General features: G+C 44.1%; 2 protein-coding genes across 3 annotated transcripts; both read right to left on the bottom strand.

Moving 5' to 3' along the window:
- Positions 1–6,476: 6,476 nt before the first annotated feature.
- Positions 6,477–9,866, bottom strand: LOC122172354 (E3 ubiquitin-protein ligase TRIM39-like). The gene has a single exon (XM_042842132.2). The coding sequence runs from the start codon at positions 8,820–8,822 to the stop codon at positions 7,398–7,400; it is 1,425 nt and encodes a 474-aa protein (XP_042698066.1). The 5' UTR covers positions 8,823–9,866; the 3' UTR covers positions 6,477–7,397.
- Positions 9,867–16,441: 6,575 nt separating this feature from the next.
- On the bottom strand, positions 16,442–25,963 carry APELA (apelin receptor early endogenous ligand). Of its 2 annotated transcripts, XR_002889585.3 has the most exons (4): positions 25,494–25,963; positions 23,647–23,736; positions 21,236–21,292; positions 16,442–17,407 (listed from the first exon to the last, which is right to left on the bottom strand). XR_002889585.3 is itself a non-coding variant. In XM_024109788.3 (3 exons), exons 1-2 carry the CDS (start codon positions 25,567–25,569, stop codon positions 23,648–23,650), a joined length of 165 nt encoding a protein of 54 aa, XP_023965556.1. In that variant the 5' UTR covers positions 25,570–25,955; the 3' UTR covers positions 16,442–17,407; position 23,647. The 2 variants fall into 2 exon arrangements, 1 of the variants encoding a protein (XP_023965556.1); XM_024109788.3 differs by lacking the exon at positions 21,236–21,292 and having other exon boundaries at positions 25,494–25,955.
- Positions 25,964–27,832: the final 1,869 nt, after the last annotated feature.

Genomic DNA, 27,832 nt, shown 5'->3' with positions numbered 1-27,832 from the left:
GCAAATAATGAAGAGGACAGGTCACTGAGTCAGTGACATTTTAATATGGCTAAATGTATATGTCTAGGAATCAAGCATGTAAGCCATACTTACACCCTGGGGTCCTCTATCCTGGGAAACCGTGACTCTGAAAAAAGATTGAGGAGTTGTGGTGGATAATCAGCTGAACATAAGCTCCCAGGGTTGATGCTTGGATGCATAAAGAGGGGAAGTGCGAGTAGAGTGATTATTTTACTTGCGTATTTTGTCGTGGTGTGACCACTGCTGGAATACTGTGTCCATAATTCAAGAAAAATTTTGAAAAATTGGAGAGGGTTCAGAGAAAAGCTGAGACTAATTCAAGGATTAGTAAACATGCCTTACACTGATAGACTCAAGCAGCTCAATCTAGTTAGCTTAACAAAAAGGTTAAGGGGTGGCTTGATTGCCATCTAAGTACTACCTGGGGAATAAATATTGAACAATAGGCTCTTCAATCTAGCAGAAAAAGATTTAAAAAAAAAAATCCCACGATTCAGTGTCTAGAAGTTGAAGCTAGATATTCAGACTGGAAATAAGGTGTAAATTTTTAACAGGGAGAGTAATTAGCTGTGGGAACAATTTACTAAGGGTCTTGGTGCATTCGGTATTACTGACATTTTTAAAACAGGAGTGGATGCTTTTTAAAAATATATGCTCTAAGAATTATTTTAGGGAAGTTCTATGGCCTGTATTATATGGAAGGTCAGACTAGATGATCACAATGGTACCTTCTGGCCTTGGAATCTATGAATTTATAACACTGTTTACTTAATCTGTAAATCTGTTTATACTAACATTTAACTATAAATGCTTGTCACATCAGCTTGAGGTTTGTTTCCAGAATGAAGACTGCTCTGCATATATATTTATGCTAATATGCAGCACATTAGTAGAAGTGATTTGGTATTAGGTTATATGGGTACTCTAAGTCAATGGGGACAAAGCTAAGGCTAGCATCGCCGTTGCAATTTACACCAGCACTCAATGTCTTGCATCTGAAGAAGTGAGGTTCTTACCCACGAAAGCTTATGCTCCCAGTACTTCTGTTAGTCTCAAAGGTGCCACAGGACCCTCTGCTGCTTTTGTATTACTATTCATTTCTGATTTTTGTGGCCGGCATTGTGCTGCTTTTTCTTAAGCTTTGTACTTCTCTTACTTTTCACGGAGAAGTCTATTTCTTTAAGATAATATACATTTAAAACTGCAGGAAGAGGGAAGCAATCTGTGTGCCACCCTAACTTAAAGGGTACATGTGACAGTAACAAAGAAGAAAAATGCTCTGCAGAACAGAGCTGTCCAACTCAAGACATGAAATGTTCACCTAAAGCTAATCTAGCTGGAGTGTCAGATGAGTCAGTTCTTAGTTTTTTTTTCAGATCCCTTTCCTACTTGAAACAATTGCCATCTTTGGTGACCAACAGAGATGTTAATTCAAAATCACCTACCACCCTATTCCTATCCAAGTGCTGATCTGCCAGGGAAAAGAATGTTAGTCAGACCCTACCTCTGTGAAAAAGGCCCTGATCCTAGTCAGCATCAACTCTTAATGAGGTCAAGGGTTGGGGGAGAACAATGTAAAATTCTCTTCCAATGCTCCAACTAGAAAGTTAAATCCCTAATTGGATGAAGACCATCCAAGCAGAGACCGAGTACTTCAGCGGGAAGAAAGGCTCTAAAAATCAGACCTTAGTTGTGCCAGTGGGTTGCTTTGGCACATTTAGACTTTTACTAAACTACCCAATCAAGGAAACACTAATACATTTTTGAAAATCTTTGGAAAACCTCCTCAACAACCCATAGCTGCCTTTTTGCCACCTGGTGAGGTGGTAATAACAGTCAATCTCTCCCCCTCCTGACGCTTTCAGAGCTCATCAAAACTTATTGAGGAGACTGGCTGCTGCTCTGGATATCCAACCAGAAGAGGTGTAGGAAGAGTCTCTGACACATGGACACTTTAGCCTCTGCAGAACCCTCTTGGGTAGCTCTCCCTATTAGGAACTGACAAGGTTTTATGGCTGACCTCATCTTCCATGCCTCCCTCTGCTAGAAGGATGGAGAAAAGAGATGTCTCTTCACAGGGATTTGAGCACTTCTCTAACTACCCTTCTCCATGCTCCCTGCTAGTCACTGCTGCTAATGAAAAAGAAAGACAGGGACACCAGGCTTCTACTTCCAAAAGGAAAGAAGCTAAAAAGCTAGATCTGGTCAGCAGGTAACTTTATTCCACAGGTTTACAATTTAGGATTGGGATTTGCAAACCAAGAGGCTGTGCTGGGTTGATAGGATAATATCCTGAAGTTCAAAGACAAGCTTCTTGATAAGGCAAAATACAAATTCACTGCTATGGTGTAAGAGGACAAATTAGTAGCCAGAACAGCACTTCAAATAAGCCTGGATAAAGCGGACTCTGTGGCTTGAGCTATGGCTTCTGTCATTGCGATGCAGTGTTCAGCTTGGCTGCAGTCATCAAGTCTTCCCCCGATGTGCAAGAAACAATTCAAGACCTCCCATTTGAAAGTCCCTTGCTGTTTTCCAAGAAGGCTTTATAGTCTTTAAGGATTCATAGGTGACCCCTAAGTCTCTGGAGATTTATACACTGTCGACAAAAAGAAAACTATAGCAATCCCAACAGTTTCAGCCCCTCTTGTCACATACCCAAAAAGAAGAGCAGAAGTTACAAGAGGCATCTCCTTCTTCCCCCTCTTCTGCAGCTGCCAGTTCTCCTAGTCAAACTGGGTCCTCAATCATTTTGACCTGTTGGTTGAGAGCAGTCTCCCACTTATCAATAAGTACCATCTTTCCCCACCCCAATTTTTCCAACCACCTTTCCCACTTCTTAAGTGCTTGGAGCTGTTGTGCCAAGAGGCAATTCTCCTCTAGATTTTCTGCCTCTCCAGTTCCATCAACCTGAAAGCTGCTTACGTTATGGGAATTCAAAACACTCTGGCAGACTGTTTTGAGCACAGAGGTGAAACATAACTGTTGATAGTGGGGGGACAGGGAGGACTTGTATTTTTGAACCAAGTCCCCACCACAAAAAAAAAAAGGGAAGAAAAAGAGAAAAGGTATAAACCATGGCAGAAATCTGGGGGCTGCCCATCCCACATGTCACCTCTGTTTGATTGGGTCATGTGCAGGTCACCACTATGTGTGGTCTCTTGACCCAGATGTATCCAGGGCCATTTTCCACCAGTGAGTAGGGTTACCATATTTCAGCAAGCAAAAAAGAGGACGGGAGGAGCCCCGCCCTAGCCCCGCCCCTGCCCCTCCCACTTCCCGCCCCCCCAGAACCCCCAACCCTCCCCCCGTTCCTTGTCCCCTGACTGCCCCCTCCTGGGACCCCTGCCCCTAACTGCCCCCCCCAGGACTCCACTCCCTATCTAAGCCTCCCTGCCTCTTGTCCCCTGACTGCCCCAACCCTTATCCACACCCCCACCCCCAGACAGACCCCTGGGACTCCCACGCCCCATCCAACCACTCCCCACCCCCTGACAGCCCCCCCCCGAACTCCCAACCCATCTAAACCCCTCTGCTCCCTGTCCCCTGACTGCTCCGATCCCTCTCCGCACTCATGCCCCCTGACAGCCCCCCCCAGAACTCCCAACCCATCTAAACCTCTCTGCTCCCTGTCCCCTGACTGCTCCGATCCCTCTCCCCACTCCTGCCCCCTGACAGCCCCCCCCCAGAACTCCCAACCCATCTAAACCTCTCTGCTCCCTGTCCCCTGACTGCTCCGATCCCTCTCCCCACTCCTGCCCCCTGACAGCCCCCCCCCAGAACTCTCAGCCCCCCACCCCCCTGCTCCTTGTCCCCTGACTGCCCCTTCCTGGGACCCCTGCTCCTAACTGCCCTCCAGAACCCCACCCCTAAGCCTCCCTGTTCCTTGTCCCCTAACTGCCCCCTCCTAAGACCCCCCCCAACTGCCCCCCAGGACCCTACCCCCTACCTGTACCCTGACTGCCCAAAACTTTCTCCACCCCCCCCCAAAAGCCCCCCCCCCCCCCGTTTCTTGACTGCCCCCTCCAGAACCTTCCTGCCCCCGGTCCCTCTTACCCTGCTGCTCAGAACAGGGTGTTGGGCTCTGTGGGAGCCGAGCCGGACATGTGGCTGCGCTCCCCAGCACAACAAAACCCGGTCCCTGGCCCTGCACAACAAAACCCGGTCCCTGGCCCTGCACAGTGCTGCCGGACCGGGTTGCAGGAGAGGCCAACTCAGAATGCAGGGCGGCTCCGGCTCCTCTACAGCTGCTCAGGAGTCCAGCCCGGGATTTTTCTGCAGCCCTCCCAGCCGCTCGCTCTGCCGGGGGAGGGGGAAATCCCGGACATTGTGAGTGCTTTACAAATTCCCCCCGGACGCTATTTTTAGCGCGAAAAGGAGGACATGTCCGGGTAAATCCGGACGAATGGTAACCCTACCAGTGAGGAATTCTCTAAGTGGACCTATTTCTAACAAGAACAAACAAAGTCTTTGTTTTGTTTTTGTTCCTGTTCCTGAGCAGGTCACAGCCCAGGTTCACTGATGGATACTTTCCTCATACCCTGGTCAAAAGGCCTGCTGTATACCTTCCCTCCACTTCTTCTCCTGTCCAAAGTCAAGCAAGGGTCTGCTCACTTATTCTAATAGCTCCACCGTGGCCCTATCAACCTTGGTTTTCGTCTCTACTAGCTCTGTTGCTCAGACCTCTGCTGTTGCTCCCAAGAGATGGGGATGTGATCTCCCAGGACTACTGCCACCTCCTTCACTCCAACCTTCAGTCAGACCCTACACCTGACAGCGTGGATGCTTCATCGCTAATCTCCAAATACATTTGCTCTAAGGGATGCAGGAAGTGCTGCTAAATTGTAGAAAACCTTCAACAAAGTTTACTTAACTTGCTAAATGGAGGAGATTCTCTGTCTCATACAAAAAAAGTACTGCCCTCCAGCTCAGGCTCTGATTTGCCATATCTTGAACTACAGGACTATCAATTTTTTCAAAACCTATATCCATCAGATTTCTAAAAGGTTTTCTCAGATTATACTCACAGGTTTATAGCCTGGTTCCACAGAGGAGTTTAAATTTAGGTTCTAGCAAAGCTGGTAGGTCCCTTTTGTGCCACTAGTGACTTGTTTGCCCCCTGTCTATGAAGGTGGCTTTCTTGGTTGCTATAACCTCAGCCAGAAGAGCAAGGGAGCTGGAAGCTTTAGTATCAGAGCCTCCCTATACAATTTTCTTCAGGGACAAGATTTTCCTTTGACACTACATTCCTGTCTGAAGTGGCTTCTGATTTTTCATGTTAATCAAGCAATTTCTTTACAGACACTTTCCAAAGCCACATTCAAGTAAAAGGAATGAAAAACTTCATACTCTAGCTGTTTAGAAGAGCTTTGGCTTTTTACCCGGATCAGACTAAACCATTCAGGTCTTCATTGTGGTTTCAGACAGAGTAGGGGCCACCCTAAACCGCCCAGAGGTTCTCTTCCTGGATTTCCACCTGTATTCGTTTATACTACTGATTGACTGATGTGGCTCACTCAGCTAGGTTGCAGGCAGCTTCCGCATCCTTTCTGTACCCATATTGGACATGTGTAGGTTGGCAATCTGGTCATCAGTCCATATGTTTGCCTCCTCTTATGCCATCTCTTATCAACCTAGCCACAATAAAAGATGTTGAGGCTGACCTCCAATTCAAACTGCTTGTGAGTCACCTACAGGCGAATGCATATGTAAAATCACTTGAAGAAAAAAAATTATCTACCTTTCCTTATGTGTTCTTTGAGATGTGTTGCACATGTCCATTCCAGTCTTTCTGGTAGGAAAGTACTGAGGAAAGCAGCATGGCCCTTTATACCTGGGTGCAATGGTGTGAGGCATCAGAGGGCACTTACACATCCCCAGTGGTTACTGCCAAGGGAAAAAATTTCTGATGACTGTACATGAGGAGCACACATACCCAGAGTGAAATGGACATGTGGAACATCTCAAAGAACACCAGTTAAGGAAACATAGGTAACCCGTTTTTACAAAAGCTTAGCATGACTCTGTCTCCCCCTCACTTCTGTGCATATTTAAATTGTGACCTTAGTGCTGCTTTGATTTAGGGTTTTTTCTATTTAGTTTCCTTGGTTGGGGGTGTGGAATCCATAAATAATGTCATAGCATTCCTGCAGCTCCAAATCAGACTTGAGATCCACAATTTATCAAAAGTAATGTAATAAGGAGAGATGAATCCTGGAAGAAGAGTATCCACAGAGCAGTTTATACCAAAGTTACTACTCGGTAATTATTCCAGAATGGGCATTTTGATAAACTTCCAAATGCTGACAAGCCCTAGTAGACTACTTGCATTCTCTTGCTTTTTTTTCTTTTTCAGTTTACCCTAAGCACAGAACTTCCTGTAAGTTTTTTTTTCTTTTTTTTTTTTTTTTTTTTGAGGAGGGAAGAGGAATGGTTGATGCTGTGAATGTCAGTCTGAGTGTGGTGAAACAGTTTTATTAACATTTCACTTGGAGGAACAAATTCTGCCTTCAGTTACATATGTATACAAACCGCCTAAAGATAACTGAACTGGATCTGTAATAGGATTATAATTTAATCTGCAGAATCTTTATTGATTATGCCTAAACAAGAGAGAACCCAGACTGATTGTCACTGCCCAGAGATTGAGTTTGCAGGACTGACAATTTAAAAAAACCCATTTTATTAACTTCTAAACTGAGCAAATTTGGTCTAGAATTGGTAAAAGACATGAAAACCCATTATACCATTTTACAATCACCCAAAACTAATACCATGTTTTAGGGTAGAAAACAGTCATTTTATCCCCAAACTCTCATAAATTAAAAAACAAGCTGACAGATTTGAAAACAAGAACTTATACTGGAAGCCTAAATACAACTTTAACTGCAGTTTGCACTCCCAGCAAAAGTTAACATATACCATTCCACTAACAAAAAAGCCATAATAGCATAAGCGCATGTAACTTTCTATACATCAGTGTTGTTTATAAAACTTTCAAACAATGTCATCTTGTATCAATTTACTCCTTGATAAGCTGGGCTCTCCCTTCCACGCTGGAGAAGAATGGGATATCTACCAGCAGCTAACAAACCAAGTCTTCCATTAGTTAAAAGAAAATATGCCTTCAGTTTGTAGAAAGAAATTACTGTGAGAAGGTCCACAACTGTTCTAATGGTTTTGAACTTTTTTTTAAGTTCAATGTGTGGGTACTAGGTGGAGTTGGTGGCCTAGGATGTACAGGAACTCAGCCTGGATGATCTGATGGTCCCTTCTGGCCTTAAACCATCAGGTCTTCAGTCCATTACTAGAAGTGAAGATGACCACTTTAAAATAAAATAAGTTTAGAAAACCAGGATTTTTTTAATGTCTTGATTTCATTATTCCCAATCTGTAACTGGTCGGATTATCAGAGGAGTTGTATGGACTCCGGGATAGAAAAAAGGGCGGAGTTTCTCTGTAAAAGTTTCAGTGAAAGTGTAGATGTGAGAATGGTCATTCAGATTGTAAAATGAAATCTCTCCCAGTTCATAATCCAGGAAAATCCCAATCCGTTTAGGCTTCACTCTCAACAATAGGGGTGTGGGACTGGAAGTAAGAGCTGTGTAAACATCTTTATTCCACAGCCTGAGTCTCCAATATCCATCCTCAGGTGATGGTGTAATCTTCCCTTTCCTAGTCACAGAGTCCCTACAAACTCCTAAAGTCCACTGAGTCTTATCTCCCACCTCCACCTCCCAGTAATGTCTGCCTGAGACAAATCCCTCTGAGCCTAGAACAAATGGGTAATAAGTAAATCTCTCAGGATTGTCAGGCAGATCCTGCTTGGCCTCTCCAAACCTCACACTTTTGCGGTCTTCAGACAGTATAAGATTAGGATGAGCTGTTTTTGGATCCAGAGTCACATCTGCTTTGAATTTCTTTATCATTTTCTTCAGGGCAAAGTGCTGCAATGGAAAACTGCAACTGTCCTTCTTCAGTTCAATGGAGATGGCCTTGGGGATCCTTATGTTTTCACACCTGTTCAGAGTGCTCCTGATGCCCTTCAGTAGGTCAATGGCTGGTTGCTGGCACCTCTCCTCAATCTCTGTGATGAGCTTACTGAGGCTGGTGCTGTGGTCAGCAAGCTTGGCAGCGTTCTCGCTCAGCCTCTGCAGAATCTCCTTCTCCTCATCCTCTAGCCGCCGAAGCACGGCCTGCTGCTCCTCCTGCAGGAATTGGTGCAGCCTCTCAAACTCGGATGCAATTTTCTGCCGCCGGCTCTCAATTTTCTCCCTCAGCTCAGCCGGCTTCTTCTGCTCACTGGAGAGGAATTTACGAGCATCTTCAACCTGCCTCTTCAGGGGACCCAGGTAGGCACGCAGCTTCTTCTTATGGGCCAGGGCGGCCCTGTCAAGGGAACCGACGGCATGGTCACGGTGGTGGCAGGAGATACGGCAGGCTAGGCACACGGCCTCCTGGTCCTTCTCGCAGAAGAGACTGAGGACCTGCTGGTGCTTGTGGCAGAGAGCCCTGGCGGCATCGGGGCGGGGGCGCCGGTGGCGCTGGCTGCGCTTGGCACGGAGCTGCCTGGCGATCTCAGCCACATTGCCCAGTTGGCGGTTGGTACGGAAGCAGCGGAGGTGGAAGCGCCGGCGGCAGACAGGGCAGGGGAAGTGGCCTTCCAGCTCCTCCCAGCAGCGGGCAATGCAGCCCCGGCAGAAGTTGTGGCCACAGTCAATGGTGACGGGGTCACTCAGGTAGTCCAGGCAGATGGAGCAGCTGGCCTCCACCTGCAGGCTCTCCAGGGCCTGGGCCGTCGCCATGCTCAGCCCCGCCCAGCGCCCGCGCGCTCACCAACGGCCCCCAGACCAACAGTTCCTGAGACAGGCCCTGCCACGTGACGCTGCCAGCGGGGGGCCCAGTCGCGGAGTCTCCAGGGTTTCGCTCGCGCCGGCGCTCACGTCTCCTTGGGCCCAACATCTATCCCTTCCTTCCGGGGAGACGCTGCGGCCCGCAGCCAATAAGGAGAGGACTTTCCACCCCTGCATCCACGTCGGCCTCGGGCCCTGTATCCAATCAAAATGGAGAGCGGCCGGGGTTAAGAGTCTTTCTTCCCGCCCCTCGCTTTCTATTCAGCCAATCAGAGTTACCCTCTTCCCTCCTCCATGGCCTCCCGACGCCGCGGAAGTTGTGAAAGGCGGAGCCGAGTTTAGTTGAGCCTTCGCGGCAGCGCCAAATAACGTCCTCTCCGCTCGCTACTGGGACGGAGCCGCCCGCCATGAGGACTCCCCAGCCGTGCGCCTTTCCACGGGGAGGAGATTACAACGGTGACACTTCCGTGCGCCGGAGACTACAGGTCCCGGCATGCAACGGGCACAAGTCCCGGCCGGGCCCATGACAGAGCATTGCCTGCCGGGAGCTGTGGTCTCCGTGCCGCGGGGTGCTGTGGCGCGCTGGGAGCTGTAGTCTCAGCGGGGCTGCCGGAGTAACGTTACGTTCTGCTGCCCGCCGCACGTCGCTGCTTGGCTTTGGCTGTTACTGAGCTGGTTTGGGCCACCAGTGGAGCCTGCGCAGTAACTTCGGCTGAATGGGGTGCCTTGACGCTGCTGTACGCGGGGTCGGGGGGTCTGAATGCACAGGAGAAGGGCAAGCAGTCGGGACTGTGAACGAGGCACTGGGGACGGCAGAGGCGAGCTAGCTGCAGTGGTTGCAAACATAAGATGATGAGGACCAGAGGCGTCTTTTCACCCTAGCAGGATGGTACAGCTCAGCACCCCTTTCCCCAGGCTGAGTGCATCCCTGTGCCTAGACAAGGCAGCTCCTCCCTGTCGGAGGTGATGTTGGAGCTGTTCAAGAAGACCAGTGAAATAGTTACATGCTTTCTCCCTCCCCGTCCGAGCAGTTTCACATTTATACATGGTGGTAGTATTTACAAGAATCCTTTATCTGTTCCTATGACTGCATAAAGCCTCACAGCAATTCCCAAATGCGTTTGAGCTGCTGTTCTGATGGCCTGAATTGGATTGCCTTTTTCTTATGATGCACTGTAAATGTGGTTTTGCTCCTTTAACTTGTTTATTTTGTAAAATGCATTTCTTACTTTTAGCATGTCTTCATCATTTACATTTGTTACTACTGGATGGATATAATTGTGCATAGGTTTAGTAAGAATCATTGAAGTTACTGGAAGCTTCAGCAATCACATCTCACAGTAGTTCTGGTACAACACTTCCTGTTTATATTACTATATTAATTTTTAATTCTAAATGCTAGGGGGTTTTCCTCATGTCTGATGGGTTGTCCCCTCTTCTAGGGTGCCACCTGATGTACTGGGCTTCCACTGAGCCTGCCCGTTCCACCAGCCTGGGCTCCTTCACCGTGTCCTGCTGCTTACACACAGGTAGGGACACTCCCAGCTGTAGCATCATACAGAGTCTGTGTGGGAAGACAGCTCAGGGATTGCCCTGCACTCAAGTGCCCACACCCTCTGGAGTGTAAACCCCAAATTATATTGTCTTGCACTGTACAGAGAGCTATACAGCATAAGCTCATGAAATTCGCTCCCTCCCTCCATTTGGAGGAAGATATGCACAGTTCCCCCCCCCCCCACTTATGAATTACACAAACTAGTTATAGAATAAACAAAGTTTATTAACTACAAAAGGTAGATTTTAAGTTATTATAAGGGATAGCAAACAGAACAAAGCAGATTACTGCACCAATAAAACAAAACACACAAACTAAGCTTATTACACTAAATTAAGTGCTTAATAGTAGCAAATTCTCACCCTACGTGTTGTTTTATACAGGTTGCAGAGTTTCTCAAAGGTAAACTGCACTGCTTGCAGCTTAAATCTCCAAGTCTTCCTTTCACAGGCTAGACCTTTTTGGCCTGGGCTCAGTCCCTGCCTCCCGCTTAGTACCTCTGTTTCTTCAGGTGTTTTCAGCAGTCTTCCTTCTTGGAGAGGGGAGCAGTGGAGAAGAACCAAGATTAACTCAGTCCCCAGCCTTAAATAGGATTTGCGGAAATCCTTTGTTTCCCAGTTTGACCCCCACCCTCTCTTAATGGAAAAACTAGAAGTCCAAGATGGTGTTCAGTACCAGATGACATGATCACCTGACCCTGCACTGTTAAAAGCAGCATCCCTGGAAACGTCTCAGGAAGGAGGGAGATTAGCATCTTCAAAGTCCTATTGTCCTTCCTAATGGCCCATCCAGGCTGATTGCATACTGTCTGGAAGGCATTCCCCAAGTGTAAACAGTTGTAAATTTCAGAGTAGCAGCCGTGTTAGTCTGTATCCGCAAAAAGAACAGGAGTACTTGTGGCACCTTAGAGACTAACAAATTTATTAGTTGTAAATTGTTACATAGTCATTTCTGTATCTGAAGTTAGGTATTGATACCTGCATACAAATAGGATAATCCTATTCAGTAAATCATAACCTTTCCAATGATACCTTACATAACCCATCTTGCATAAAACATATCTTAGTTATGCCATATTCATATCATAAGCATATCTCTATGAAGAATATGGGGCATAGCGGGGTCTCAAACTCAAATGACCACAAGTGCCGCATGAGGACTAGTGTATTGGCCTAAGGGCCACATCATTGACACCCACCTCTTGCTGCCCCTGGCCCCACCCCCATTCCACCCCTTCCATGAGGCCCCAACCCTGCCCCGCCTCTTCCCTGCCCCCATTTCAACCCCTTCCCTGAAGTCCTCACCCCAATTCTGCTCCCTCCCTGCCCCCAGGGGTGTGGGGTGTGGCGGGGGCTCAGGGCAGGGAGTTGAGGTACAGGAAGTGTGCAGGGTACAGCAGGGAGCTCAGGGCAGGGAGTTGAGATGTGGGGTGCAGGAGGGGTGAGGGGTGTGGCAGGGGGCTCAGTGCACGGAGTGCAGGAGGGTTGCAGGGTGCAGCAGGAGGCTCAGGGCAGGGAGTTGGGGTGTGGAGTGCAGGAGGGGTGATGGGTGTGTCAGGGGGCTCAGGGCAGGGAGTGCAGGGTACGGCAGGGGGCTCAGGGCAGGGAATTGGGGTGTGGGGTGCAGGAGGGGTGATGGGTGCGGCAGGGGGTTGGGGTGCAGGGGGCTGAGTGCAGGGTACGGCAGGGGGCTCAGGGCAGGGAGTTGGGGTGTGGGGTGCAGGAGGGGTGAGGGGTGTGGCAGGGGGCTCAGGGCAGGGAGTTGGGGTGTGGGGTGCAGCAGGGGGTTGGGGTGCATGAGGGGTGTGTGGGATGTGGCAGGGGGCTCCGGCCCAGCGCTGCTTACCTAGAGCGGCTCTGGGGTGGCAGCGCTGCGCACCGTGGCCAGGGCAGGCTCCCTGCCCCCTGGCCCCGCTCTGCTCCAGGAAGCAGCCGGAGTCCCGGGGGCGGAAGAAAACGGCACCATGTGCTGCTCTTGCTGCTCCTCCAGGTACCTCCCCCCAAAGCTCCCACTGGCCGTGGTTCCCCATTCCCGGCCAATGGGAGCTGCGGGGGGCAGTGCCTGGAAGTGAGAGCACAGAGCCCTCTACTCTCCCCTCCGCCCTGCCTGGGGCTGCAGGGCCATAGTTCCGGCCGCTTCAGGGAGCTGCACAGGGCTCGCAGCGCCAGGGGGTAGGCAGAGGGCACGTGGGGAGCTTGGCAGGCCGCACGAAAGAACCCTGCAGGCCGCGTGTTTGAGACCCCTGGGGTATAGGGTCACATCATGCACAGGTTTATTCTTTGGGATGGTGTGACTTTAAGGCTGACTGATTTCCTGGCTTGGTCTCAAAATTTTTTTGTTTGTTTTTGATTCACCAATGGAGATTGTTTTTGTTAACTATTATCTTGCCTCTGTCTAGCACCCTAGTGTTTTTTTTACATGTTGCAATTTGTGTGTAGAATTTGGGTTTCCAAATATTCACTAATGACCAGATTTTTAAAAGTTAAAAGCATCTAGATGCTTTTGAAAATCCCCCTAGTTGCCTAAATACCTTTAAAGATTTGGCTCTGACACTCTTGTATAAAATCCTTCTCAAAAGCAATTTTATACTGTAATTTTTATTAAATATAGATCTAAAACCCCAAGATAAATTGGCAACTATAAGAATTAAAAAATTGTGAGTTATATACCTGAAAGTCATGAAATTAAAAAAATAAATAAGTTTTTGATTTCTTTTAATTTGCCTTTTTGTTTCTGAGCCTTTAGGGTACATTAACTTCATACTTCTGTTACCTCTCCCAAAGAATTCATATACTTAGAACAGTTGTATATTCCTACAATAGTTAATATCATTTTGGGTATCCAGTAACATGATTTCCCCACCGCCCCCCTTTGTCAGTTGAGCAGAGGAACTAGTTTTAAGTGCAGTGTACTACCCCGATGAGCCACATGGTAGAATAATGGTTGTAAAAGTATTCTTTTGTCTGGTGTCCTTCAGTGAAAGGGGAAATTCCACCTTTCCCCATCCACCAGCACAAACCCGGATGATTTTCTGAATGTATAAAGCAAGATGTTTGGTCATCTTTAGTTTGGCCACCAAATCCTCTTTCCCCTTGCTAAAAATACAAATATGAAAACAAATGAGGGACTAAAAAAAAAAAATCTAAAATACGGTAGTGGAGAAATACTAATTATACTGAATCACTGCTTTATAAACTCCACAGCTCCTGGCTTTGACGCTGAATCAGCTGGTCCATTTCTTTTTGTTTCTCGTGCATTTTACATTTAGATAGAACTCTTCATTCCAGAATGCTCTGCTCATTTAAACTGTACACTGGTCATTTCATCTGCTATTGAAGTGCAGTCAGTTTTGGGACCAGACATGCCAGCAGTTCAACAGTGCACAATTGAAAACACAGGAAGTATTTGGTTAGGCAGAAAGTCATTAGAGTTTATTCATAACAGCCAGGTGAACACCTGTGCTCTTGTGAAACATGCACTAGGATAATTAATGACTGCAGTGATCATGCTCTGGGTTTAATATTTTAGCCAAGACAGAAAAACCTCCAACAAAAGTATGGGGGCATAGTTTCTATGCTTAGACATGGGCAAGAGTGGCATCTAATGAATTATAAATACTGCTTCCTTTTGCACTCTACTTGTTACTCAGAAATCTCCTATTTAGCCCAACTCCACTTGGCATTATCCTGCCAGCACTTACACACAAGTAACTTTATGCACATGAGTAGCTACAGAACTCATTGGCACTAGTTTTGTGTATACAGCTACTCACATATTTGCAGGTCTGAGGCCTTAGATTGTGTGATCTGTAGGATCACAACCAGAATAGTCTGAGCATAAACATTAAGAATTAATCATTAACACTGAAGTGGTGGCTATGAAGTAAATTACATAGTATGTATTTTGGTTTGCAGTTAAAAAAAGCTTTGTGTCTTTCAGGATTTTTTACTGTTTTTTAAAATGTCTTTATTTCTCCTGAAAAAATAGTGCTATAAAAACCATGCTAAAAGTACATACAAAATCTAGTTGAACCAAAATGCACATATTCTATTAATATTATTTTGTTATTTTATTATAGTTTATTTGAGGTACTGCTCAGATGTGTTAAGCACTTTCGAAACATTCAACAAGGGATATTCACTGCCCAAAGGAGCTCTCATGTATGCATGCTAGGTAAAGCAAAACAAATTTCCCCCTCAGTAGACATTGGTGTACAGTTATGTCTTTGTGAATAGTGCATACATTTTTCTACCTAAACTGTTATTCATGTATCTTGAATGATCTCTTGCAATAAATGATCTTTTTTACCAAATCTCTACTATTTCAAGACTATGTAATCTGCTCAGGACTAACCCAATTTAATGAACAGTAATCAAGGAATAAAGCCATTCAGCTGACAAGTCTATCAACAGCCTAACTCTGAGAGTTAGGCAAAAAAGCATCATCATTACTGGATTTAGCTAAGCACTTAGGCATTGCTCCTGAATAAAAAGGTATGTTACAATGTTTTTTGTATCAGAATTGTGCTATGGTTGACAAAAAATATATTGATTGCTGTTACTAGAAAGAAATAAGGTAAATATTAGTAGCAGATCACTATACAAAGTACTGGTCTGTAGCAGTTTATGTTTCACTTGTGCTATGGAGTTAAAATATTTGAGTTTCGCTTACTAAACCTAGCATTTTTGGGTCAAATTCTGCTGTAGGTTACACTGGGATAAATGTACTGCGACCGAGAGCAGAGTGAGTGTGTGTGTAAGAAAAGCATTACCAGACTTATTCTTCTATAATTTCCTTTGTCTATACTGGAAAGGGAAGAGGTGAATTGTTTATCATTTGTGAACACACCGCTTTGCTGTTTCTCACCACAGTCTATTTCCTGCTGACCTGGTTTTATATTATTTTGTATTTCACTCTAAATAGCTAATGTAATTTAAAGAGTTGATGAAAGGGAGTAGGATATAAAATTTGTTAAATAAATAGTCCAACATAATCTCAGATTCTTTCTCTATTTGGGGATATTTATTTAGGTTTCAAAAACCCACATTTTGACTGTGTCAGCTTGAGAACTAAATACCACTTAGTTAAGGTTTTTTAAAATTCAAGTTAGGTTAGTTCCTTATGTAATTGAGTTCTGATTTTTCAGCAGCTTCCATTTGCATGCGTGCAGCCCTGCAGGTGTATACACACACAATGGCACTAATCCTGTTAACACCCAGGCAGATGAATAATTTGATTCAGTTCAGTCGGATTACCCGTGGGGGTTTGTTGTGGCAGGATTGGGACCCAAATGTCTCCTATTTTTGTAGGTGATACCAGATTCTCACATACAAAAGCCCATTTGTCTAAGTGGGCTTGCATCTGTATATTCTACACTCCAAGTGAAAGTGCATGTTAAACAAAACCATACCAAACCACACACACAAAAACCTGTACGTAAGTCAAGTGTGATTTGAGGCTCAATTGAATATCGGGCCTGTTAGTCCCAATTCTGCTGTCACTAATGTTGATGGCAAAATTCCTGTTGACTTCAATGGCTACTACCACTTTTTTCCATTTTAGACTCAAATAAGCACCATATTGCTATTTACTTGTTGTATTCATCCTTTCCAGGAATGAGTTAATGCTGATTTTGGCTTTTGCTCTCAATTTGGAAATAGGACCACTTCTTTTACTGCTGGAGTTGCTGCTTGCCCTAAAACAGGGCAATGACATTTCATTTTATTTGCAGGAAAATTTCAGTTTTCAAGGTCTAGTGTAGTTTATAGGACAGTTAAAGACTCACATTTATTTCAGACTTAGAGATGTGGAATCATGTCTGCATCCCAATGCAAATCACATTGGTTTATCATATCAAGTGACATGACACAATATAATGCTTTAACTATACTGTCCTATAGGTTAAATGCAAGAATCTCATAATAAGTTGTTTCTGTGTATCAACATTACTAGAATTATTTTAATACTTTCAGAATGCAAAGAAAAATTGGGGAAAAAATCTGCTGAAAATGTATCATCAAGTGAATAACTGAATTTTATTTAACTGTATGTCAGAAATTGAGTAAGAAAAGTTTTACATTGATCCCTTATGAAATTTACAAAAGAAATTAGGTACATTCTTAATTTTTCTTTGGGTGCAGGACCCTTTACACATAAGGAATATAAAATTAAAAACAAAAATTGTACAAAGTTTATTTAAAATGAGACATTAATTGAAGAGCATATTTTTTTTTTTTTTACAAAATATACAGCCACATAGGTATTTTATAAACACAAATAACCATCAAAGATCATGACCTATGTTTTTGTGGTATGCAACATGATTTATAACAGAGCTAAGACATTCAGGATTCTTTTCTAAAGTCTAGATTGAAGATTTTTGCTTCCTAAGAGAGGTTAGCACTTACAACTTTCTGATAGATGCATTATGCTTTTCTTAAGAATATAGTAAAGTTAATTGCATAATTATGGCTACATATAAACATCCAATACTACCATAAACATTAAAACCCATATATTTGTCCATAAAATGTAACTATTAAATATTTATTTTTCACCATTCTTTTTCATGTTCTTTACTAGGTATTATATCTAAATAGAAATACACAGACATATGTGAATGGTAAATAATAACTATTAAAATAATAGCTTTTTCAGTGGTATAATGTTGGTCTAATTTTTGAAAAATTTCAAAGCTACAATGCTTTGCTGTTACCCACATGGCTATTTGTTGGTATGTAGAAAAGAATGACTTATCTTTTTATGGCACTCTTGATTTTCCCAAGTTCCTGAAAGGGGTCCTTTGAGATTCCATTGTTTTTCCCAACTTAGAGAAATCTGAAACTCCTGTGAAGTTGTTCCAGAAGGAGTCTGATAAGGTTCTGAATGTGGTGATGGCTTTTACATGGACACCTGCACTGATTAGAATGCTGCAGCTATCACATTGCATTTTCTTGACTGGTTTCCTCTTTCATTCTTCTTTCTGTTAGAAAGTATGGTTTGGGAAGGCAAAAATCACACTTGATTTAAAATCATTGCACTGTCAATTCCATTAATCTTTAAAGAGGTTCATGGATGTTCAGTAGCTCCCTACATTTTGACACAGAGAAAGTGTATTGACTTTACAAGGCCACCATAGTTTTTGTTTCTGTTTATAATCGTTACCAGAATTTCATCTCATTATTTTGATTGCATGAATTAGGCACCTCACCTCTGCTGATGTGTGGTTGCAAGGAGCTGTGAAGTGTGTGGATTTTAAAAAAATCAAATGCATTCTTGACCTCTGGCCCAGGAAGGAATAGCTTTCTTTTTATTTAAATTTCTCTTTCACTATGGTGCCACATTCCAAATATTGTTTTCCTTTTAATTAAGAGGACCTGATTACTACAGAAAATCAAGGTTAATCAAACAATGGTTTTCTTTGGTGGTTTGTTTTTTATTTGTACTGGTTGAACAGGGTGTTTGTAGTGGAAGCCAATATCCTTAAATGCAATGGTCATAGTTTGCTTATTCTGCTTCATTTGAATCAGGTAAACAGTAGATATTCACCCAGTGGGCCTCATTTTGTTTAAATCTGTTAAATAAGTAAATCATTCAACAGCCATTGCTGTTTGTATAGGCTTGGAGGAGCCTGTGAGTCTCATAATTTTGTTTCAAGTGGTCTGCTAGGAAGGGCTAATAGATCCCAACTACTGAATTCCCAGATACATTACAACTGTCTCCTGTGACAGCTCAGATTCCAGAAAACAAATGGTAAGCTTTGCAATAACAGCTCATTAGATAGAAGGAAATATGGTCTGTGCTTAAGGCACTGGAGTGGGACTTGGAAGATCTGGGTTGAGTTCTGCCCCAGATTTTTGTACCACAATGGACAATTCACTTAGGGCCAGATCTACAGAGAGATTCAGGTACCTAACTTCCACTTTTAGGCACCACTGTGAGACACAAAATCCCCACTTGGCTGCCACCTAACTCTGTAGGGATCTAAACTCACACAGGCCTAATTTTTGCTGTAAAAAAGTCTCCTAGGTGCCTAAGTTTCTGCCTCTGGGCATGCACGCTGCTGCCTCAGGCATCCTGGTGCCTGTCTATCTCCCATCTAAGCCCCAGTGCAATTCTCAAATTAGGGAAGATAGGTGCCCATCCTTCTAGCTCGCCTGCAGGGCCTGATCTGGTGGTTTACTTAGAGCACACCAAAGAGCTGGACTGCACTGGAAACTTACATTGGCAAAGCTACGTGTCTCGGGGGTATAAAAAAATCCACACCCCTGAGAAATGTAGCTATGCTGTCCTAACTCCCAGTATAGACTGTGCTAGGTCAACAGAAGAATTCTTTAGTCAACCTCAATTCTGCCTCGGGGAGGTGGATCAACTATAGCAATGGGAGAACCCCTTCTGTCACAGTAGTGAGTGTCTACATTGAAGTGCTCCATCGGCGCAGCTGCAGCATTTTAAGTGTAGGTGATAGCTACGGCCCTACCAAATTCACAGCCATGAAAAACGTGTCACAAACCGTGAAATCTGGTCTTTTGTGTGCTTTTACCCTATGCTATACAGAGTTCACAGGGGAGACCAGCATTTCTCAAATTGGGGGTCCTGACCCAAAAGGGAGTTGTAGGGGGGTTACAAAGTTATTTTAGGGGGTGATGGCATTACTACCCTTACTTCTGCGCTGCCTTCAGAGCAGGGTGGCTGGAGAGTGGCAGCTTTTGGCCAAGGCTGGCTCCAGGCACCAGCCCACCAAGCTTGTGCTTGGGGCGGCACCTGGAGGGGGGCGGCGTGGTGCGGCGCTCCGGCTCTGGCTGCCGGGGAGAGCGGAGCCCCGGCCAGGCACTCCGCCCTCCCCCCGGGGCTCCGGACGCCCTCCCCCCGCCCTCCCCTGCCGCACTGGGGGGGGGGGGGGGCGGCTGGAGGCTTTTTTGCCTGGGGCAGCAAAAAAGCCAGAGCCGGCCCTGCTTTTGGCTGCGTGCCCAGCTCTGAAGGCAAAGCCGTCACCAGCAGCAGCGCAAAAGTAAGGGTGGCAATCCCATACCATGCCACCCTTACTCCTGCGCTGCAGCCTTCAGAGCTGGGTGGCTGGAGAGTGGCGGCTGCTGACTGAGGGCCCAGTTCTGCAGGGAGCAGCGCAGAAGTAAGGGTGGTAATACCATACAATGCCATCCTTACCTCTGTGCTGCTGCTGGCGACGGCTCTGCCTTCAGAGCTGGGCTCCCGGCCAGCAGCCGCCACTCTCCAACTGCCCAGCTCTGAAGGCAGCGCTGCTGCCAGCAGCAGAACAGAAGTAAGGATAGCAGTACCACAACCCCCCTACAATAACCTTGTGACCCCCTCACAACTCCTTTTTGGGTCAGGAGTCCCATAATTACAACACTGTGAAATTTCAGATTTAAATAGCTGAAAACATGAAATTTGTGATTTTTCAAATCCTTTGACTGTGAAATTGACCAAAGTGGACCATGAATTTGGAAGGGTCCTAATGATAGCCTAACTCTGTGCAAAAGGGTGGGGGGAGGAGGCAACAGCAGTCACTTCCCTTAAAACTGTTAGTCCAGTGGTTAGGGCACTCTCCTGGGCTGTGGGAGACCATGGTTCAATTCCCCCTTCTGCCTGATGAGGAAAAGGGATTTGAACAAAGATCTCTCAGGAGAGTGCCCTCACCACTAAACTATGGGATATTCTGATGTGGGTCTCTCTTGCTAAAGCCTGTCCATTGAAATTAAATATTAACTGGGCCAGAGAGAGTGTGTGTGTGTGTGTGTGTGTGTGTGTGTGTGAAGGTGAAGCATTCTGCAGGCGAGTGGTTACAGTATTCATCTCCTCATCAGGCATAGGTGAGAATTGAAAGTGGGGTCTCTTCCATATCCTGGTTGAGTCACTGGCTTGTGTAGAAGCAGGCAGGTGCCTAAGTTGGGTGTTGCATGAACTGGCTGTTTCAAGGCCTAACTTGTCTGATTCCAGGAAGGAGGTTTCCAGACGTGGATCACTAGCTAGATTCCTCCCTGCAGCTGGACTTAGGTGCTGAACATTGTCAGGGGCAGGACTTAGGATACACCTCTCTTGTCAGCACCTCCCATTGGCTAGCTTAGGCGACCCCTGCCCAGCATGCTGGCTTTTATGGATCCCATTCTAAAGCAACTCTCTGTCTCCCCCTTCCTTGTATAGGGAGCCTAGGTGCCTCACTGCAACTTGTATATCCCAGTGATTTTCAAGACACTTAAAGTTAGGTTTTGCAACACACCATATTGTATCACTTAAGTCTCTCTGTGGATCCAGGCCCCAATTCTCTATCTGTAAAATGGGAATAATAATACTTGCTTTGTCTCTCTTGTCTGTTTAGACCAGGGAGGGCTAACCTGTGGCTCTGGAGCCATACGTGGCTCTTCAGAAGTTAATATGTGGCTCCTTTTATAGGCACAGACTCTGGTGCTGGAGCTACAGGCACCAACTTTCCAATGTGCCAGGGGGTGCTCACTGCTCAATCCCTGGCTCTGCCACAGGCCCTGCCCCGACTCCACCCCTTCCCGCCCTCTCCCTGAGCCTGCAATGCCCTCACTCCTCCCTCTCCCTCCCCCAGACAGCTGATTGGGGGATGGAGGTGGGGGCGGGAGGGAGAGGTGCTGATCGGCAGCTTTGCCAGTGGTCTGAAGGCGCTGGGAGCAGGGGAGTTAATGGGCGGGAGGGGGGGGGGCTGCTGACGTATTACTGTGGCTCTTTAGCAATGTACATTGGTAAATTCTGGCTCCTTCTCAGGCTCAGGTTGGCCACCCCTGGTTTAGATTGTAAACTCTTTGGGGTTGGAACTGTCTCTTACTATAGGTATGTCCAGCTACAATGTGGTCCTGATTGTGGTTGGGGTCTCTAGATGCCACTGTAAATAAATAAAGATGCTAAATTACAATTGTGGTAAATACACAAAAATAAATTTCCAGTTTAAAACTGGAAAGGAAATGGAACTCAAAGGTAAAGCCCACTTAAGATATAAGGCCTGATTTTTTTCAAAAGCACTGAGTATCCACAGCTCCAGCTGAAATCAGTAAGAGCTGCAGATGCTAAATCCCTCCTCCCCCCAAAATCAAGCCCTGTAGATTTCTAAACAGCTTGACAGAACAGGATTATAACAATCTTTAGCTAAACGCCTATAAAATTGGGTATGAATTAATGAGTACATTTTTTTGCTATGTCACTGACTTTTTGTTACTAGAAATTAGCTCCCTGAACTAAAGCAGATAACTTTGACAATAGCTTTTAGTCTGGCAAATTGATATACTGAATGGGAAAGAAGGGAAGAAAAAACCAGAGTAAGTGCATATTTATCATCCAGACAGTGCAATCTGAAGCCAAATGTATGATATACTATTTCGGGGGCACATTAGAAAAAAAGGATTGGAGGATTGGAGGAATGCAGGATTGGAGGAAAGGGGTGTTGAGTCCACTGTCTTAATCAGAATTGAAACAAGTCATTCAGGAGTGACTCAACAAGCCCCCTGCTCCTAAACTAAAATTCCACTATCCCTCTCTACATTCAGCTCACTTAGCTCCTGTCTGCCCGCTGAGTGAGCTGATCTGATTGCTTAGCTGGTTATGTTTATGCTGCTACTGATGAGGGAACTTGTCTCGACTGTCTCCTTTGAAATGAGCAGGCAGGTTAGCCTTGGTGCTCAATACTGAAGCACCAGTTAAGCAGATCTCTCTTTAAACACTTTAATATGAGCATGTTTTTAAACCTGCACCCTGAAAATATTCTAGTTACTGCCTCAATGCAGTGTTGGAATAAATCTGGGGTTATGCTGAAAAGACCTCTTAATCATTCCTTAGGCTTGCAGTTTTCCAGCTTCCTGTGCTTTTCCTATGTATGTCATATACACATACCATTGTGTTTATAGACCAGTGTAGCCAGTTGCTACTTGGTCGTGGTAGCAGCAGGGAAACAAGGATGCCCTTAGATAGGTAGTTTTGGGTGTGGTGTGTGTTTGCTTTATGCAAAATAGAAATTATATTCATGGCATTGTCAGAAGCTCTGCTTTGGTCTTTGTTTTATACAGTCAAATGCTTACTTAGCTAATTGAAACCTCTTGGCTCCTCCTAGTATAGATTCTGTCATTATTTATTAATTATGCTGACATGCCTGGGGCTAGCACATTATCTTGACTATAACAAAGAGTTTAAAAGATGCAAAACTATTGACTGCATGTTTTATTCATTCTTAAATTTATGAATGTTTTATTCATTCTTAAATTGCATGCTTCCCTGAAAGGGAGTCTTGGTATCCTTTTGATGCCTACCCTACTATATTTACATATGCTACCTGTATGCTTCTGGAGTCACAGGAATGCATTTGAATATGCACGTATTTGAATGCATATTCCGTAATCTGCTATAGAGCATTAATGTTTTCCCCTTGCATAGCCTTTCATCCAAGGATCTCAAAGCCCGTTGCTGACATTAATTAAGCTTCGCAATCCTCTTTGAAGTCCGTAAGTAGTATCTCCGTGTTAGTGATGGGGGAACATAGGGCAAAGAGTAAGAGAGAACAAGTGACTTGTCCCACCTCACACCGCAAATCAGTTACAGCTATAACCGAGTTCTCTTGGTGCCTAGTCTAAAGTTCTCATCCCTGGCCAGCGCTTCCTTTTTAAACATTTGGGGTTAGCTTTTCATACAAAGAGAAATGTCCTCAGAACTACAATAGTACAGTGGGAAGTGTTTCTAGTCCAGCAACGTTTCAGATATAACAGATTCAAGAATTTTCAGCCTGTATAAGGAGAGGAGGGAGTTTGAATTTGCCTGGTGGAGAAGTATAAAGGAATGCTAATGTGGGACAGCACGTTATCCAAAGGAGCTAATTTCTTGTGCAGAATCTGCCATACTGAAAACACTGTAATCAAGTGCAATAATCCTAGCACATCTGGGATCCTGCTATGGAGTTTAAATAAAGCATACTTTTCTCCCCTACTGCTTTCGTTAAAGCCCTGTTTTTAGAACAAAGAAATCGCAAGGACTCGAGACCAAATGCAATCATGTCTGTGGTTTGGTTAGTAAAATGCAGCGCAAACTGTTTTGAAATGTAAGCAGAATTGGGAAATGTGCTTATTCTGGAGAGCATGTTCAGCAGTGTTTCCAAAGAAATGTACAGGGAAGCTTTGATAATTACATCCTCCTTGGCGCCTGGTTTTATTACCGAATTCTCCTAACTTTAGCAAAGTAAGGTTGGATTTCAGATACCTCAGGGGAAGGGCACTCTGGAGTGGAGAGGCATACATCGCCTGTGGGAGCAGTTGTGTCTGTGCAGCTTTCTGCGCAGGGCCAGGTTAGCTGAAAGGCAGAAGCGGGAATTGAAACCACACGGTTTGAATCGAAAACTTCAACAATCAGACAATTATTATTACAACTGTGTATACTGAGCACACAGCATGCAAAAGAACCTGATATTCAGGCATCACCGCGGGCATTGATGTCCTACACCAACCTGTTTGTTTTTGCATTTTTCCCCCTTCTGAATTTCTAAGAATTTCCGGCAAGTACTATTGGACATTAAGCAGCAAAGCAACGGAAAGAAACACAAACGTCTTTGCACTGAACCATACCGCTTCTTCCATATTCGCCCTAGTTGTCCTCACAGCCTTCCGCTCCCCCTCCCCACCTTTTTGGGTTAAAAAACATCCCTTAAAATTATAGATTTCTTCCCATTTAAGAAATAGCGTCCGTCCCCCACCCCCATGTGCCATAAGCTTGTTGACCGAGCATATTCAAAAATTGCAGTCACCATTCCTGGAGCAGAAGATATATCACCCCCAAACATTTTGAACAGTTGTGTAAAATAAATGCATTTCCGAATCGGGGCCATAGTGCTCTCTACCTTACAGGATGAATCCCTTCCTTATATACTTTGTATATCGAGCCCCTTTTCTATGTGTTCTAATTTCGAGTTAGGGCGCAATCTGGCTCTATAGCGGGCGTAGTAGTCAAGAAGTTTGCGTTGATTTCTGCATCGACGAAGACAGACATAGGGTCACATTTGAGATGTTCTCTTCTCTCCCTTCCCTCCCATTGATAAAACTCCCTTAAGCAAAAAGAAGAGTCAGAAATGCAACCAGCAGTGCGGCGCGTTGTTACCTTCTCTGCTCCTGCTGACAACTTTTTTTTTGCCTTAATCAGGAAATAGAGTGAAATTAGTTTATTTTGGTGTAGTTGCTACAATTGCCTAACTTAAAGACTATAATTCTACTGCTTGGAATTTTGCTTCCATATTTTGTTCGTTCAAAAACCTCGGTAAGTTTTCTTTCATAGGTGTGTGTGGAAGTTTTGAATGGCTGGTTGTTTCAGATCCGTCTAACAATAATTGTACAGTAAACAAGCTGCTTCTTTTTTACTACCGCTTTTTATGATAAATCTGATCAAAGCACTGCTTTAAAGCCGTCATAGGAAACACTAAAATTGCAATCAACATAGATAGCAGATTTGAATGATAGGTTACCGTCAATGCGAAGTAGTAAACAAAATTGCATCGCAGCAAGTGTAGAACTCTTTCCCTCCCCCTATCCAATATTCGTAAAGATGCTACTTGCAACCTTTTAAATATATGTATTGCTCCGTAAGTGTCCGAATTCATCTGTATCACCACCGTGATTATAGCTGTTGACGTCTTAACAGCTTCATTTGGTTTCATCGTGATTTTTATCAGGGCGTAAACTCAGCCTAGTCAAGTCAATCATCAGAGCTAAGTGCTGTGGATGCTACATACCAAGGTACGTTTGATGTAGCTGATATAACATTGTCTGATCGTGTTTTCTCATGAGCAGACATGGAAATGCAACATCTTTAGATCTGGTTTAAATTAATTTCTTTAGACCTTTTAGTAGTTACACTGTATACATGTATATCTTTATTACTATTAATATGTCTATAGATCCAGGGCTTTTAAAATTCTGCAAAACAAATAGCAATGGAAGTACAATAACTAAGAATCCATAAGTGTTTGGAACAAAGTCATAGCAATAAACTTAAACTGTATAGTCGGTACTCATATAAAATATACATATTAATATGTAATATGAAGACACAATTCTTACCTGGCCTCTGTCCATTGATAAGGAGTAGACTCATCAAGAGAAAAAATAAGATATAAAGGAGCTGTTGGAATCTCATTTTGCAGTCACACAAAATAGATGAAATATTTATAATACTTGCAGCAAATCAAAAAATCCTTGAAATGCCTCTGCAGTATCTGTGTCTCTGCTCACATTCTAATGACAAGCTCCAGAGTGCACTGCCAGATGCATTTTCCAGCAAGGTTAATGATCACATAAGACAAGGTTATTGGGTGGTTCTGCACTATGGTCAGTGCCTCCCTCTTTTCTCTCTCTCTTTCCCTTCTCTTTTTTGTCACTCCCCCTTATTTTCCATAAGCAAACAATGAAGGAATGTAAACAGTAGCTTCTGTCAATGTATATGAGGCAGGGAGCCATGTGAACAATGGAGCAACTTCATGTTAAATTCAACCCAGTCAGGGAGAAATATGTAAAACAAGGCACGATGTTCCCTCCCGCCATTTGCAACTGTTTAAACTCTGCATTGCCCATGTTGGTCCCACATGCAGAAAGCAATGGAAATGACAGGAAGTCTCCCCCCTCTTTTCCCTTCTGAAAGAATTCTGAAGCACAAACTTAAGCTCCCCCAAAGCATTGTGGTCCTTGTTGCTGCCCAAAGGCTTTATCTCTTCTAAACTAGCTGCAAAGTAGTGTCTATTCAAGGTGAAACTGTAAACTGTTAAACCTAATGTGTGGCTTTTGTAACATCAAGTGTTCCTAGAAGCTCAGAATATCCTGGAATGAATATATAAGACTTTTGACACTTCTTTTGGTAAAATGAAAAGGTAGAGATATGGCTTTGTTAAACGATATTATTAACTGTGCTGCAACAATTTGAATATGGGGAAGAGATTAAAAAGGATTTAGTATTTATAAAACCCATCTAGATATTCATTACATTCTTTACTCAAATAAGGTGATAAACTACCTTTAACAAAACTGTGCTGAAATAATCTGATATACAATAAAAACACAGCTATATAGAGCTCTGAGAAAAGAGACAGTCCTAAGGACTAACCCTGCAAAACCCTTATTGAGACACATAGTGTCTTTGAAATATTGACATGAGTTAAAATTTTATTAGAGTGATCCTTATTATTTATTCTCAACCTGCTGATTTGCTGGAGGAATACAGACTAGTACCATAGAAAATGGAAATTTGACCCTTAGGGAAAATATCCTATAGATTTTATAGAGAGACTTTTCTACAGAAACGTTTACCCCATCCTATTAAATTTAATAGAGAATTAAATCCCTGTTAAATAATTCTCTAAGATTCTTTAAAAACTGTATTTAGTTTTCCCCCTATTAAATTCTATAGAACTTTTTTCCCTAAGAGAAAGGACATTGTTATGGGACTAGTGATCTGATATGAATAAGAGATGTGTGTGTAAACCACATCGAATAATAAAAATGTAACTTGCAATTTGATCCAAATAATTATTTGAAGGTTGAAACTTATTGAGGAAGGTGCTAGACTGACAGCACTAGAAAATGAAGTCCTCTGTTAATGGATAGAATCATAGAGCTGATGTAGTTACAGACATTGTTAACTTCCCCAGATTGCTCTTTAAAAGTTAGGGTATATCTACGCAATGGAAATGATGCCCACTATGGCAGTGCGGAATAGACTCAGCCTACACTGCCAAAAGGAGTTTTTCTGTTGGTGTTGGAACACCACCTTCCCCAGTGACAGTAGCTCCGTTGATGGAATACTTCTGTTGAAATAGTTGCATTGATACTGGGGGTTAACTCAGCATTGGTCAGTGGTGTGTTTCCCCCGCCCCCCCAAACCCGACCAATGTATCTATGTCTTTTAAGGATAAACCAGGTCTTAGAGGTTAGTTCATTCTCTTTGTCCATTCAGTCCTTAACCCTTTAGATTAGACTTCCAATTATTATTCTAGTGCCTAGAAATCTCAACTGAAATCAGGGCCACTTCTACTAAATGCTGTATAAATCCCTATTGGCAGATACTCCTTGTCCAAGGGTTTACAATCTAAAAAGACAGCTGAGTGGGGAACTGATTTGCCCAAGATCACACAGCAGATCAGTGGCAGAACCAGGATTAGAAACCAAATCTTCTAAATCTCAGTTCAGTACTCTATCCACAGGACCACCTTTTTGGTGGTGTGTATATCTGCTCACTAGGAATTAGAACATTGTGTCTGACTCCTTTCATACAGGCTCCTAAAGGATAAAGACTTTCAATCAGCACTGATCTGCCTTTGATTCAAACCAATAATTTAGAGGTGAAAGGGGCTTAAGTTCCAGGGTGATAGGTACTTTGTAAATACTTAAAAAGATAGAAAGACTATTGC

The sequence above is a fragment of the Chrysemys picta genome, chromosome 5 (assembly GCF_011386835.1).
Source record: "Chrysemys picta bellii isolate R12L10 chromosome 5, ASM1138683v2, whole genome shotgun sequence".
Taxonomy (NCBI): Eukaryota; Metazoa; Chordata; order Testudines; family Emydidae; genus Chrysemys; species Chrysemys picta.
This window is presented reverse-complemented; position numbering and strand designations above follow the sequence as displayed.